The sequence below is a fragment of the Ammospiza nelsoni genome, chromosome 1 (assembly GCF_027579445.1).
Source record: "Ammospiza nelsoni isolate bAmmNel1 chromosome 1, bAmmNel1.pri, whole genome shotgun sequence".
Lineage (NCBI taxonomy): Eukaryota > Metazoa > Chordata > Aves > Passeriformes > Passerellidae > Ammospiza > Ammospiza nelsoni.
In genome coordinates, this window is record NC_080633.1 from 141,315,843 (window position 1) to 141,331,571 (window position 15,729).

Consider the following 15,729-nt stretch of genomic DNA (forward strand, 5'->3'; position numbering starts at 1 on the left):
TTCATCTGGTTTAAGCATTGCTTGTGTCACTCCTCACCATTGTGCTCAGGACTTCAAAAATCTGGGCTATGTTAACTGTTTAACTGGCCATTTATCTAAACTTCTGAAATCTAGAAGAGTTTAATTTGGGCAAAACACAGTAATAAGACCTGGAGCTCTAAATGAAAAGACTGTTGTCATCATCTAAGTCATTCCAGCTTGAAGCTTGCTTCTCTTCTCTTGCATAAGCACATCTTCCTGGCTCTAATTCAACAGAGCTCACAAACAGCCACATCCCCAGCTCTGGAAAAGGCTTCCCAGAGTTGACATACAGAGAAAGAATCACAGAACAGTTAAGACTGGAAGGGACCACAGGTAGGGAATCTGGTCCAACCTTCCTCCTTAAGCAGGTTCTCCTCAAAGCACATTGCACAGGGCTACATCCAGACTGTTCCTGAATATCCCCAGCGAGGGAGACCCCACAACCTCTGCAGTGTTGAGCTAGAACACCCCACCATGACAGAGAGATCCAATGGGCAACAGGCATCAGCTCAGCCTCTCCAGACCTGGCAAAGCCCCAGCAGCCTGAAGCTGCCACGCTGGCCCTAAGCACGTGTGAAGGTCAAGCACCAAACAAGGAATACCTGTGGAAGGGACTGTTCATTACACAAGTATGTATGGTGTAAACACATCTTATGGTCTGTGTCTCTCTGCCCAAGTATGTATTTATGTGGTAGGAATCCTGCTGGGTCTCTGCAGACACTTCATCCCAGCCACCCATCACTCATGGAGGAGGAGACTGGGCAACAGGGAAGCCTACCACTGAATGAGACAGGACAAGTAGGTTAAAAGGGACAGGTAGTTACCAAGAAAAATGTGTTCTTTGGAAAATAATTATAACTTGAAGACCTTTTTTTCTATTCATAGCGTCCTCAACAAAAAAGCCCCAACCAAATAAAAACTCAAAAACCCCACACAAACAAACAAAAAACCCAAATAAGTATCCCCCCCAAACCAGAAAAAAATCAATCAAAAACCCTCACAAAGAAATCAAGCCACAAGTACTCAAAGCAAATCCTGCTCACCTTATTCCTGGAAAATACTTCTGAACATCCAATACTTAAATACCTCCTTTGGCTTCACATCAGCAACAGAAGGATCCTTCTGGCTTCTACCTGGGAAGAGTAAGACCAAAGGGAAGCTGCCTGCTATAGGGGAAATCACATCTGCCCCACATCTGCTAGTCCCTCTGCTAGCTTTGTCTTTCCAGGCTGTTTAATGGGGACTAAAGCCCAAAATCCAGGATAAACAGATTAAACTTTCACTGTCTGAGTTAAAACTAATAGCTTAAAGCAGCCTTACAAGATACATGCTGGATAACTCTAAACCTCTCCAGCACCTTCACACAGCTGTCTCTTGCTCCCCTTGCAGAATCAGAGCCAATGGCAGTTTAAACACATGTCAATATAGTAAATCATCCTGGAAATAGCTATTATTGAAATAATTCAGACTAAAGTGGAGATACATTATTTCCATGGTGTAGCTTTTCCATACTCTCTCATAACTTCTTGATTATGTTAAAAGCCAAAATAGGCACTGCACCAGCTGTACATGCCTATGGCAAATGGAACATAACGTTTAACTAATGGTCCCATTTCCCTGAAAGGGCACATGAGGCTGACAAATATTCCCAAGAGGTCATATTACCTGTTGAAGCAAATCAGGTAAGTTGTGTATCCTTTTCCAGAAAAGAATTTATATTCTGATACTGACTTTTTACATTTTATTTTTATCTTAGGATATATTTCTAGTTTTCTGATACTTGAGAAAAAAAAGTTCTGTTTCTCAGGTACTTACACCATACCTGGAATTTACCAATTTAAAGTGAACAGAAGCTGTTCATATAGATGCACACACACAGGTTACTCACCTGTATGCTGCCTTGAAGCTGCCTCACTGCTCAAATACATGTCATCTTCAGAAGGAAATATCCCAGAGCAGAGAGGAATAAACGGCCACAGCTTTAGTGCTGCTGACTTCTAGAGCTGTGCCAACAAGCACAACTCCAACAGTTCAGCAAAAACCTGTGCATCATTTTTAGAAGGAATGTGCTGTATGTTAATCATTTCTAATCAGAGGCAGTTTTTCCACATCTACTTTTCTGGCTCACTTCCTTACAATTAAAAACTCCATTTTACCCAACAGTACAGTACAGATGTGCCTCTTTGGCAGTGACCTACTTTGTTTGTGCCCTTAGCATATGTGCACAAAGCTGTAACCAGTTCAGTAGTTCAAGTTCTAGACAGACAAAATTAAAGCCAGACTGTAACAGAAGTGTGCAGAAGCAGCAGTCAGAAATCTGTCAAAGAGTTACATGGAAATTATGTCCCTTAATTGAATTTATGTTAAGGAAAAAACTTAACCTAACTGCAAGGCAATATCTAGTGTTGAAGCAATCTGATGAACAAGTCACAGCTGATTAAACCTTTTTTAAGCAAGTTTATTAACTTATATTCTGGAAAAAATTATGTTTTGATTGCTAATGAGATGATGAACAAACCAATTCCATCTTTTCCCAACTTCCCCCACAAGAAAACTTTTGTGTCCCTGTTCATTACTCAGTGTTGCTGGACTCTGAGATGTTGCAAGATGCTGGATGTCATCATTTCAATTAATCCTGTCTCCCAGAAGTGCAAGGTAAAGAAGACTGAGCTATTACCCATCTTTTAAAGCACAGAGATATGGTCTTATAGAGCAGCTTTCCTAGTCCTGCAAAATAGCAGCTGACACACTCATTTAAGAGCATGAAGGAGGCTCACAACACACCTTCCTACATGTAGCATCAATGACAAGCAGCACTCCATGCTTTACACATCCTTTGTAGTTCCTCACAGACTTCTCTAGCCCCAATCAGCCTCACCTTGAACATCTCCAAACTGCCTCTCTGCTTGCAATGAGACTCCTCAGGGCATGTACCAAATGCTGCCCCTCCCCTGATGTTCCTTCTCATCTTTACAACGATGTGCCTCTGCCAAAACAACTCAATTTATTCCAACTATTCCAAGTCCTTACTCTTTCCCAATCTGCCATAACAGTGCAAGGCTCTCCCTGATTGCTCTAAGAGCAGATGTCCTGTTAAAACCCCTTAGCACAGGCACACCTTATGCTGGCAGAAGTGTTTTTCTCTGCTTGAGAGTTTAAGGTTTGGAGAGATGACATAGTGGAGCCAAGTGAAGTCACTTCCCACCTGCTACAGCTGCTGTAGTGACACCAGTGTGGGGCTGGGAGGGGCTGGAAGAAGAACCTGGCTCACCTCCACACACCACGTCAAGGCCAGCAAAGCTGTGCTCTATGGGCTACTCACAAACTCTGTATGGTAAGTAGCTAAAGGGGTTTCTGCACATTCTAGAAATACTGCTACCATCCCTTCTTCACCAACTATTTTTCTGACATGCTTGAGGATCTGTTTCAGACTTGGAAAGCCAGAGTCTTCCATGCTGTATTGGGACAGCTTTGTTCTCATCATGTTTTGTTCACTTATGCTATTGCTCTCTTGAACTACTGTTTCCTCCAATTTCCCTTCTACTGAAGTGGCTGCACCAATTCTAAAAAGTAGCCATGGCAACATAATCTTGCAGAATAAAGTACAAAATAATCCTATGATCAGAAATCTAAATTAGAAAAATGGAATGGAAATATTGTGTTTTTAAAGCCTGGAAGCAGACTGACTACTGATACAGGTTACAAATAGAGCAAACTCTCCAATACTTATGAACTCTAAATAAACACAAACAGATGCTATACTTACAGCCAAATTTTACATTACATTACCAGCAGGGCAAGTTCCATACCATATATTATAGAAACAGTGAGATTAAGAGAATAAAAGAAAGTTAAAACTCATTCCCAGCTAACATCTGAAACCATTAATCTATTGGGATGAGCACCTGAGCTGGCTGTCCCAAATCCAAACTGGTTTGAATTCTGGACACTCCACATCAGCTCCCTTAGGACAGACATGCAGTGAGCATCTCTGACCCAACACAGTGGGCAGCAGGGGTGGGAAGAGGTCAGTGCCCCTGGCATTATCTGTGTGAAAATGCTGTCCTGAGAGGGTGGAAATGGCCTTCAGAGAAAAGGCACCTGCCCAAGCAAAATTAAGATACAAACATTGTTTTATTAACTATAGCAGAAGCCTTCAGTTTTCAATTTTACTCTCATGGTTTAAAGATTCTTTAAGAGTAATACCAAGATTTCAATTTAATTTTCACGAAGAAATTACAACCGGGATTTTAAAACATGCTTTTTTCTTTTCTAATGATACTTAACACATTTAATCTGCATGCGCAATTGAATCTCAGGTCTCTAGACATCTTTAATCTTTTAAGCACCCTTAAGGAGATGGTGGTAAGTTGCTTCTATAGGGCTTAGTACAGAATTCCCAGGGTGGGTTGACAGGGCACCCTGCACTTGGTCCAAATAAATCCAGAAATGTGTTGCCCACAAGTGCCTTATTTTCTTTAGAGTAACCGAGACAGAAGACTCATACAAGAATTACTGCAAAGAGGATGTACTGATTTTTATCTGTGAAAGGTGATACAGGCTGTCTGGACTGCTAAATTAGCCTGTAATCTAATCTAATCAATGAAAAACACATCAAGTGTTGCCACTCAACCTTCCCCATCAGCTGCAGGCAACTGAAACGACCAAAACTGAGATTCTCAGGAACTGCTTAGACCTGGGACTTTTAGAGTAAGATTCCCTGCTCCTTTCCCTTTCAATTTCACTTTCAAACTGATGTGTGCCAAGGGTAGCTACATGAGTCATGAAATGTACAGCTTCTAAATATAAGGCATTTCCCTAACTGCATATTTGCTGGTTTAAACACCCCTTCCCCCCCTCCCCCCCCAAAAAAGGGTTTTGTCCATACTTATACTAGAAAACTATGCATACAATTAGCAATCACTGAGCTTTACAGCCCTGACCTGACTGTAGTAACTAGTTGTGTCACATAAGCACTTATTAAGTGCCCTGTGCCTCACTTTTCCTCTATACTCACAGAAGACTCACTTTCTGGATAAATACTGTATTTTGCTATCCCTCAGAAATCTCCTGTTGTCACTACCTTACTGAGAGAAACACAAAACCAGGTAAGATTGAAAGCTACAGCCAACAAGAAGCCCATACCTATTTTACACTATTTCAGCATGTAATTCACACAGATGTGATTTCTTTGCTTCACCTAGAGAAAATTAAAAAAGGGTAGGAAGAGGAGAATCCTTACAATTCTTACAGAAGTACTGTTTGGAAAATAATACATGTTACTACAGTACAAACTGCATCATGCTTATTCTTTGCTTCAAAGCTGTGCCCTATTCCTAAGAATGCCACAGAAGAGGACTACAGGCTACATGTTAAAAGTCACTGTGCAGGTGGATGGCTCTCTGTGGGAAATTTATGCAAGCCCAGGTAGGCTGCCAAAAGCACTTCTCCATGGACCTTGCAATTGAGTTAACTGAGAATCATTCAAAACCACTAAAATTCTAACAACAGTAAGAAAATGCTCCTTTTCCCACCAGGTACCTTCCACTACCATCACTAGCTCACCCACACACATTAAACAATTTAGGGAAAAGCTAGCAGAAAGATAGCAAAATTCACTAATGCAGTTTTTTTTTCCTTCTCTCTTTTTCTTTCTGCAGCATCATGCAGAGGGGTCCTGTTTGACATAACCATAGTCTACTTCAAGTTTTCGTTATTTTCACTGAACACATAGAGAATACAAGTAAAGCACAACCAGTTTGGTTACAGAGCATGCCAAGGGACTGCTCTTACCCAGGATGCTTTGATAAAAACAAACACCTTTGGTGTCTTGAGAGTACTTGAATGTAATGTGCTTCACACAGCACGAGAGGGGCTGCTTGATTTTTCAAAGTGCCTGATTTTCCAAAGAACCCCAAATTTAACAGAACCACAAGGAAATTATGTGTACAAACTGTACATATAATTATTTGTATAAATTATATGTACAAAGCTGTCAGGATAATTTTAACTTCCTTCCACACCTGCAAATATGTATTGTACAACGAGGGTGCCTTGTCTCTCATGTAGGGAAATTTTCTCTGCTCCTGAATTCTGATGAGAAGCTCCATCCTGCTGTTCTGAACCCCTGGGAAGCCACCCAGGGCTGACAAGCCCAACATCAGGGCTACCCCCACCCCTGCTCCCTCTGCCTGCTTCGCTCCCCACACCCAGGCTGTGATGAAAAGCTCACAGGAAATTAAACCCTGCAGGCAGAAGCGCTCCATCCCTGCAGATGAGGAGACAGAATGATTTCTAAGGGCTCATGTCCTTCCTCCTCATCACCTCCCTCTCCTCTTGAACCTTCTGCCTTACAGCTCCTCCCAAGGCAGTATCACCTGTTGCCCTATTTCCCTTCCATTTACCAAATTCTACTGGATTTAAGGCACCCTAGCCAACTACACAGACCACACCTATAAGAAGGAACTTTAGCTTAGTAGGGGAATTCTACAATTCGGGGATGGAAAATGAGAAGGCAGAACAACCCAGCATGGATAGTGAATTTGTTAGAGTAGGGGCTCTCCTACCAGGCTTTACAGCTGTGCTTCCCCTCACACCAGCACAGCTGCTGCAGCGACACCACTCCCGACCCTGCAGCAAATCTCTCTTTCCACCAGCCCAGAGACAGTGATCAATGCAGGAAAAGGGGCAAGTGTTGAAAGGAAGCATTGCCTGATTCCTTCTCTTCACAGACCTTCCTCTCCTGCCACCCACCCGGGTGCCAGCCCTGCCTCCCACACAGGGTGCAGAGGCCTGGGGAGGGATTTTCCACTCCCATCCTCCCTGCACAGGAATGCAGGAGAGACTACAGTTTAGTGCTGAGCTGGTAAATGCCTCATTCCACTGAGCAAGCAGTTTTAGGCAGGACACTATATAACAAGCAGGCTCCAGCACTCTGATATTGGGTGTATTGTGACACATCCTCCCTGCCATAACCTCTAGGAAATACTCAGTGGTAAGACCCTTTCCAGGAATGCACAATGCATTGGGCAATACTTAGAGCCCTGCTGCACCATGAAATGTGCTTCTTGTGCTTTACACCTTGCCATGCCTTTGCAAATTCGGCTTTCCTGGGCTGGAAGTCACAAACAAATGTCAAAATCTCAATAAAATGTAAATCTTACATTTTGACCCTGGAAACACATGCTGGCTTTGCTCTGTGAATTGGAGAAAGAGTCTAGAGAGGAGCTGCACAAGGGTCTCGTCCTGCCCCATCACAGGCTGCTTTTTGCCATATATAACTCTCTAAGAAGTCAGGAAATGGCAAAATCCTGTTATCTGTAAGGAAAGGAAAATCAAGTGTTGCCCTTTTATACTTTAAAGATTAAAAAGAACTTTTGCATTTTCCTTCCTTTAGTAATAAAAATACCATTTTAGACACTGCTGCTGGAGAATGAGCTTCAAAGTGGGCAATAGAATCGCAGAGAATTGTTCTAAGCTGCCTGTTTTCATAAGCCATTCATGTGGAGTGGGTCCCCACTGAAGGGAGAAGCCCTCCCAGGCAATGCTGGAGCTAACAATGCTGCTGAAATACCAAGAGACAGGCAGGACAAAATACAGAGCCCAGTGTCAGAATATTTTAACTCTACACAGAGATCACTACTGAAACATACAAATTGCTAATTACACATTCAATTGCAGAAACAACTACTGAGGCACCTCAGCATGGAGCAAAGGAATGCAAGATAGCTGTGATGTCAAAAGGAGGAGTGAAGGAGGGTGAAAATGCTTCACTCCTAGCCCAGAAGAAAACTGAGGGGTTTTTAAGGCTCACCCAGCAGCACCATGCCCAGGTGCTGATGCTGCAGGCACCACGCAAGCACTGTATACATTACTCATTAGGCCACAGCAAAGGTCAGCCACTACCTGGCTGCACCCCAGAAAGCCCTTACACTGCATAAACAAATCAGTGATAAAATTTCGATGCAACAGCCCCACTTCAGAGCACCCAGAGAAGTTCATGTTAATACTTCAGAGGTATATCTGTAATCAACTCAGCTGCAGCAAGGGAAGGCAAGATGCACTTTGGTCCTGCAGGTATTGCAGGGCACAAAGGGAGAGGAGACACAGTTGTCCTCAGCTCCTTAAATCCTCATGGAGCATGAACTCCTCAAGTTTTTGCTGTCACAGGGACAACAAGAGTTTCTCAACACACACTACTATGGAATACATTTCTCACCTTCTCTCCCTTTCAAACTTTTTCTATAACTTTATGCCGTAGTTGGCTGCTCAGCTGCACCTCCCAGGTAGCAGCAGCATCTCCTTTCCTCCTCAAAATAACCACCAAAAAAACCACACGTGAAGAAATCTGCGGTACCAAAAGGGCTACAGGTCCAGCGAGGTGGAAGTGCCCGCAGGAAAGCGATGGCACAGGGGAAGGCAGACTGCAGCATGCCTCAGATGCCATTGACCTCCGGTTAAATGAACTTGTGGGCAAATATGTAATCACTTTATCACACACACGCCAAGGGCAGTTCTGAAGCTGTTCATTCTCTCAGGTGGAGTAAGCAAATTAGTCCTTGTGAAAAGACAGGGATTAGACGTTTGTGCACGCCTCTCTCCTCATGAACTCGCGGTCTGAGGGAACCTGGCTCTGCTTTTCTACTTGCTCCCCCCAAATTCTGTCCCGTTCTGGGGGGACATCCTCCCTCCACGTGTTCTCCACGCACAAAAGCGTCTGCTCCTTTCTTCGAGGCCAATTTCTAAGGCTGCTTTTTACAAAACTCTTTCAGTCACCCTTGAGAAAGGAAAAGGTGCTGCTTTGCAGGGATGGCTGAGGCACCCCCAGCCTCATTTACACCGCATTGCCCCCACCCCCCATCCCTGATCGGGAGTAGGGAGGGGAAAGGAGGAACTGGAGAGAGGGTGGTGTCGGGCGTTTCGAGATGATTCAGGGCAAAGTCACCAAGTCATTCCCTTAATGGCAGGGGAGGAGGGGGGGTCCTTTACTTCTTTAACCCCTCCTCTCACAGTACCCAACTCTCCCCACCTTTCTTGGGCTGAAAAGATGTGAAAACGTCCAGAAGACCCCTCACCCTGCAGGGATCAGGCTCCCACCGGCAGCCTCAGCCCAAGAGGGCTCAGGGTTCAGACCCATCGACGCGACCAGACGGGGCTGCGGAGCCTCCACCGACCGCGCACGGACGGGGCTGCGGGGACTGGCGGATACGAGGGCGGGAAGTTGAAGCCGGCTCCCCGGCATCCCGCTCGTCCCTTGCCGAGGGGCTGTGGCCATAACACGCCGTCCAGGGTCCCGGCGCGGGGCACCGAGTGCGAACTCTCCGCGCTGCAAAGACGCCCGGAGGAGCAGCACGGGATGCGCGGGGCCATCCCCTCGCCCCTGGCTCGGCTCCGCCGCCCCTCGGGCAGCCGAGCCGGCCCGCCCCACAGCCCCCCGCCGCCGGGCACACACGGCCGGAGCGCCCCGCTCCCCTACCTTCCAGCAGCACCTCCTTGCCGGCCCGTTTGAGCGCCTGCACCGCCTCGTCGTGAGTGGCATCCCGCAGGTCCGTGCCGTTCACGGCCAGGATGGCATCGCCCACGTAGAGAGCCTGGGTCTGGTCGGCCGCCAGCCCCTTGAAGATCTTGCTGATGAGGATGGGCATCTTATTCTCCTTGCCCCCCTTGATGCTGATGCCCAGTCCGCCCATCTCCTGCTTCAGCACCTTCACGCACCGCTTCTTGTTGGAGATGGCCTCGGGCACCTGCTCGGGGGGGTCGGTGAAGGCGGTGCGCACCGCCGCCGGCCCCCCGCCGCCCTCGGCCCCGCGGCACGCCGTCCCATCGCCGCCCAGCCCGTTGTGGGCCGCGCCGTCGGGGCGCTCCTCACCGCTCAGCACCAGCGCCTCGCCGCCCAAGTTGGCCAGCACTTTGTGCCAGCGCTCCCGCACCAAAACTTCCAGCCAGCCGCTGCGCTGCGCCCGGCCGCCCCCGCCGCCGCCCGCCGCCGCTACCGCCATCTTAGGAGCATGCTGGAAGCGCCGAGTGACGGCACCCCCGGCTCGGCACGGCTCCGCTCGGCACAGCGCGGCGGCACCGGACTTCAGCCGGGGGGCGGCAGCTCCCGGCGCGGCGGGGAGGGGCGAGGAGCCGCGGCCGCCCCCCCGGGGCCGCGCCGGGGCGGGCGCACCTGGCGGCGCCGCCCGCGGGCGGAGTGGAACCGGGACAACCCGCCCCTCCCGGGACACGGCCGGGACACCCTCCCTCAGCCGCGGTGCCTCCGAGCCCGGGCTGCGATGACATCTGGCGGGACCAGCCCCGGCAGCTGCCGTCTGCAGCGGGGTGTAGCGGGGAGCTGAAAGAAACCAACGACAGGGAAGGGATAAGGAAAACCCAACTCTGTTTTATTCCCAGGGACTTTTGTATAAAGTGAATTAAAACTAACGGGTGGCCCCAAGGTACTCAAAATTCGCCTCTATGGAAGTACAATATAAGTTATTTCACAGCTTTGTAGGATGGAGGTATTAAGTGCTTGTGACCGATACTTTTGCACATTTAGTTGATGTTTATATGCCCTCTTGCTGCCATGATCTAGTTGAACAGTTAGAACATCGGCTGGACTTGATGATCTTATAGGTCTCTTCCAGTCTTGAACTTCTGTGATTCTGTGATTCTGTGACTCGTGGGGGCTACATGTGCCGTTTTGCAGTTTTTCCCATACTCCCTTCCCTCCTAGGAAACAATGGGCCCTCCTAGGAAACAAGGGGCTGAAGCTCCGGCTCAGGCGTCAGAGAAGGCATCGCTTTCACGTTGCCGTTCAGAAATGTCCCCAGCAGGCCTGGAGGGGCTCCCCCACAGCAGCTACCGACAGGAAGCACCTCCAGGACTGCCTTTGTTTCTGCTCCTTGCAGAGCAGCTCTGCCTCCTTCCTAAGCTGGAATGAAAACTCCAGTGGTTCTGGACTGTTTGGTGAATGTATTGACAACACTTTATGGAGGTCGGGATAGCCAGAGAAGTTATTCGTCCCAGTCATTTCAGCCATGTGAGTCCTGTGACTCCTCATCTTGCCCTTTTCTTAAGTGATGCCATTCATTTCTGACACTGGGGGTTTGCTTCCAGGTACACACACGTGCCCCAGGATAATGTGGGCTGGGCAGCTTGGGATTCACCACCTCAGTGTGTGGTGGGATCTAAAAATGGGATCATCCTCAAACAAGCTTGTCTTGGTTTAGTAGGGTCTCTCAGACCATGCTGCTCGCACTAAGCTATACAAGACACTTTCCCTGCCCTCCCAAAGGAGGCCTCTGCCCTGGTTCATCTGCCGCCTCAGCCGGGTTACACTCGGGTCCCTTCTCCCCAGCAGGAATGCAACCCTGCACCTATGGAGAGTGAGAATCCACAGGCGATGTGTTATTCAAGGATAATGAGTGGGTGGAGAAAAAGCAGATGGAAGAGAGGTCTCTTCATTTCTCATGTTAATCAATGCAAGGTGAAAAGCTATAATTAAGCTTTCAGGGCTGTGAATCCAGAGTGAAAAGAAGCATGTCCCACTAAACCTGAACAAGGCACCTAATCCCTGTGCAGGAGGAGGCTGCAACACACCCTTTTCTCCAGCTGATTCCTCCCTTGCTCATTTAGGTAGCTCATGTACAATACCCTGAATGTTTGGGTTGGTGGGTTCTTGTAGATCCCATTCTGAGGTGCAAAGCTTAGTTAATGAATGTGCTCCTTTGGTTACAGCGACTTTAGGTACGTAAAAAAGAGAGGAAAAGGACAGGCTTGCAAAAATCAGGTGTTACAGTGCCAGTTGTCATAGCACTCACATTCCTGTGCAGCTTCAAGGCCAAGTGTCCAAACCAAGTTATAAAATCAGACATCTGTTTCCAAGTGATCGGGTCTTATGAATTATTTTATGGTTTTTCTTAATTAATTGATAAAGGATCAGTGCTGCTGCTAATTGAAAAGTGTATTTTTAAAGTAGTTTCAGAAAATTTATAATGAAGAGATATTTAGGTGGTTTCTGTGCTGTTTTGCAAAGGTAATAGAGAAAGGAAAGGAAATGTTTAATGCCTCACACACACTTTGTGTTTGGGCTGTGTTTGCTGAGTGTGTCTGGTGCTCCAGTGGGATCCCCATGCAATGCTCCTGTAGACAATTGCACTGTGTGTATCTAAGAGCTGTGCTTATTCCAGCTACTTCCCTTCCCCATTCCAACAGAGGTAAATAATACAGTTTCCCAAGAAACTGAGATATGGATCCCCAGTACAGAAAAGACTTTATAGCAATCTTCACTGCTTCCTCCTCCCCCTTTCTGCCCAGCTTGGATCTGTAAAGAAAACAGAGATGATGTTTTAGTCTTGAAAATAAAGATAGTGTAAGAGATGCTAAGGGACAGGCTCAAGGCAAACAGTGTCCCAGATTGTCTTTCTTCCTGGAGACGCTGCAATTGATACCTGATGTGTGTGTTCCCTGTCCTGGGAGTGCAGCCTCATAATTGTGTTTGTGTATCCTGAGTCTTTGTGTACACCAAGAGCAACTTTGGGCTGCTGAACTGAGGGTGAGAAAGAAAGGGAGTCTTGAGAGTTCTCTGCCCCAGCCAGCATTACTGACCTCAGTCTTGCCTCAGGTCTGCCAGTCACACCTGCAGTGTGATTTCTGAAATTTAGGTTTATGCAGTAGGAGCAGAAACAGAAGATAAAACCAGATGTTTAATTGGGCGTTCAGCTATTGGATGCCCAGGTTTGCCACAGATAAAATTGTTATAAAATTCCAAAGTCAGCTGCTCCAAAGTTTCCCAGAGAATAGCAGAAAGCAAATTCCTAATTTCAACTACAAACTTCTCCTGACAGTGTTGTTTCCGGCAGCATCTGTAATTACTCACACTGCAATTGCAGTGTTCAGTGTGACTCTCTGCAAGGAAGCCAGGATGTGTGGTGGGATGGGCAAAGCACTCAGTACTTCCAAACTTCCATCTCTAATCACTAGAATGCTGCTCAGCACAGACAAGGCTTAGCAAAACTCTCCGTCAGTTTTCCTTCTGAAAGGGTTTGCTGTGAAGAATGGAGTTTTTCAAAAAGCCAAATAATAATTTTTTTTATTTTTGTATTTTAGAAGTGCTTAAATGCTTCAACTAGATTAGTGTCCCTTTCACTCCTGCTGCATAAACAAATTGTTAGGCAAGATAATGCTAATAGCTGCTGTTGACCTGCAGGGGCCTATGGGCTCAGCCAAAGTCAAGGGCCTAAATGGAAGAAGCAGTTCAGTGAACTGGAAGAAGTCAGGGCATTGAAAAACACAGGAGCTGCTTCCCAGGACAAGGAGCACCAAAGCATGTCCAGGTCATGAAGTGCAGCAGTGGAGTCTGAGGAACTGCCTGGGTGTCCAAGCAAGATCAAGGGATTTGGGGTCTGTGTGTGCGTGCAAGAACAAAAACACAATAAAAACTTTGCAGAAAGGGTTGTGGGTATGGCACTCAGCTGTACTATAGAGGCTGCTGGAGACAGAATGAGGACACTGCCTGTTAATGGGGACTTTTCCCTCTCTTTTCAGGCAAAGAGGTCAGTGTTCACATCTTGTGTACATAAACTGTCTTCCTGATAGCAAAATCACTGCAAGGCCACATATGCAAGCTCACCACTCAGTGGTGCAGGGAACATAGCTCCTATTCCCCTCACAGGCAGAGAGGGTAAGGACACAAGGGAGCCTTTCTATAGCTATGGCTTCTTTATGACTGTCTGTGCTTTTCTATAGCAGAGGTGTAATTTTTGAAGGACTTCTGGGACATGCTCAAACCCTTCTCATATCTTATTTTTCTTCCTTTTTCATTATCCAGTGTTACAACAGCTCAAAGCCAGCTCAGCCAAAACTGCTTTAAATTGGAAAAAAACGGGTTGTGATCCTTGAACATGTTTCAGATGATGGAGGTTGAACTGAATCATGTCTGGATAATGACGTTCCCATCTTGTTACCCTGACACCGACCAGCTCAGCAGACGGATCTGGGTAGGAAGGAAGTCCAGTGTCGGAAGGCCAGTGCTGGAAAAACGACAAGTAATGAGAAAGCTGGAAGGGAGTTCAGCTCCTTCAGTGATCCCAAACACTGCAGCAGCCAAGTGTAAGTTCCTTTGTGAGGAACATGCCTGCACTACTCGTTTCCCCATGGCAGCCCCTCCTGTGTCTATGCCTGCTGGGATGCAGCAGGGCAAGCTCCAGTGCTGATGCAGATGTCCCTGTTGCACCGTGGAGGGATGTCACACGTGTCCTGTGTCATGCCTTCCAACACGTGGGGGGATGTCATACGTGTCCTGTGTCTTGCCTTCCAACAGGCATTGCTGATGCAGGCAGCCCACCTAATCCCCAGGGGTAATCTTCCTCTCCTCAGTGCTGAAGGAGCCTGTTGGCTTTAAAGTCAGCATTCAGTAATCATTGCTCATTGGTGCTGGTGGGGTTTATGAAGATGTCAAGAGCAGCTAAAGGTCTTTATAACCTGGAGGCTGCGTTATGGTTTGTTTTCCAAATTACAAAAGCATTTGTTTTTCTTTTCCTAGTTTGAAGTTGTCCAGGTTTTTCCACACATCATGGCATTTGAAAATAAAATGAATGCATAACTTCTTGCCAGCAGATGCTTTATGCATTCAGTTTTTTAAAGCAGGAACCTACTTGTGTGTACATGAAAGAAGTATGTGTGTGAAATCCGTATGTGCACCTACCTGAGTCACATGTTAACCAGGCAAACTGAGCAAATATTCCCACAGCCATGGAGTATGGGCCAGGATGCAAATGAACATCTTCTGCTGCAAATACAATTCTGGCACAAGTTAATGCAGAAGTGGGTGCCAGAAGTGTTCAGGTTTCTTGTGCACACAGATCTGAGTCTAGTTCTTTCTACCATTAAAATTACTTTAAAATACACAGGATCAAGCTCAGGACTCTAGAAATGTTTGCCTTGACTTCAAGAAATTTTATGAAATAGCTAAATTCAAAAGACTGAAAATAAAGTTTCATAGCTACACTGTTTACACAATAGTAGAGTTTTTCCTGGTTTTGGGTCCTTCACTTGCTTTCCAGATCTCTCTCAGTGTGTTAGCTTCTTAACTTTTTCATTCCAAGTTACTTTGATCCTGCAGTTTCTTGAATTAGTTTTTTATCTCTTGCATACCGATCTCCTTCCACTCCGAAAGCTAAGCCCAGCATGTTTTAAATGCCAAGATCAGAGGTTTGCATTGCAGTAATTCTTGAACATATAATAAATAATGAAAAAGGCAGTGGAACTCCAGATATCATCCAACATCTTTCAGCTCTGGTTTTCATTTTCATCAGAAACACATTGATCTGGTTGGGTGTCAAAACAACAAAAGCATTTTTTACCATCTTTTTCTTTCCTCTTGGTCTTAACCTTGGTCTAAACCTTTTTTAATGTTGTAGAGGTGAAATGTGTCGTGTGTTACAACCACATGACTTTGACCCGACAACCCCGTGGCTTCATGCCCATGTCATCAACCTGTCAAACCCTTCACATTCTGGCAAGTCTCACCTGGAGGTGCCCCACCTTCCACTTCTCTCCTGCCATGGTGCCTGTGAAACACACCCTGTCCTCAGGGTCTTTGGACTTCTCCTGCCCTGGAATCCCCTGTGGTGTTCACTTCTCCTGGGATATTCACCAGACATCTGTGCCTGCAGCCTGCTGCCCACAGAAGGAGAGAAGCTGGCTGCTGTGCAGGTGCCAGAAGTG

The 15,729-nt window shown here is 46.6% G+C and overlaps 1 protein-coding gene across 1 annotated transcript in view; it reads right to left on the bottom strand.

Moving 5' to 3' along the window:
• SNTB1 (syntrophin beta 1) overlaps positions 1–10,085 on the bottom strand; it is a 113,512-nt gene extending 103,427 nt beyond the window's left edge. The window contains exon 1 of the mRNA XM_059466420.1: positions 9,497–10,085. Coding sequence (XP_059322403.1) covers positions 9,497–10,019 — 523 coding nt within the window. The 5' untranslated portion in view covers positions 10,020–10,085. The remainder of the gene's footprint in view (positions 1–9,496) is intronic.
• Positions 10,086–15,729: the final 5,644 nt, after the last annotated feature.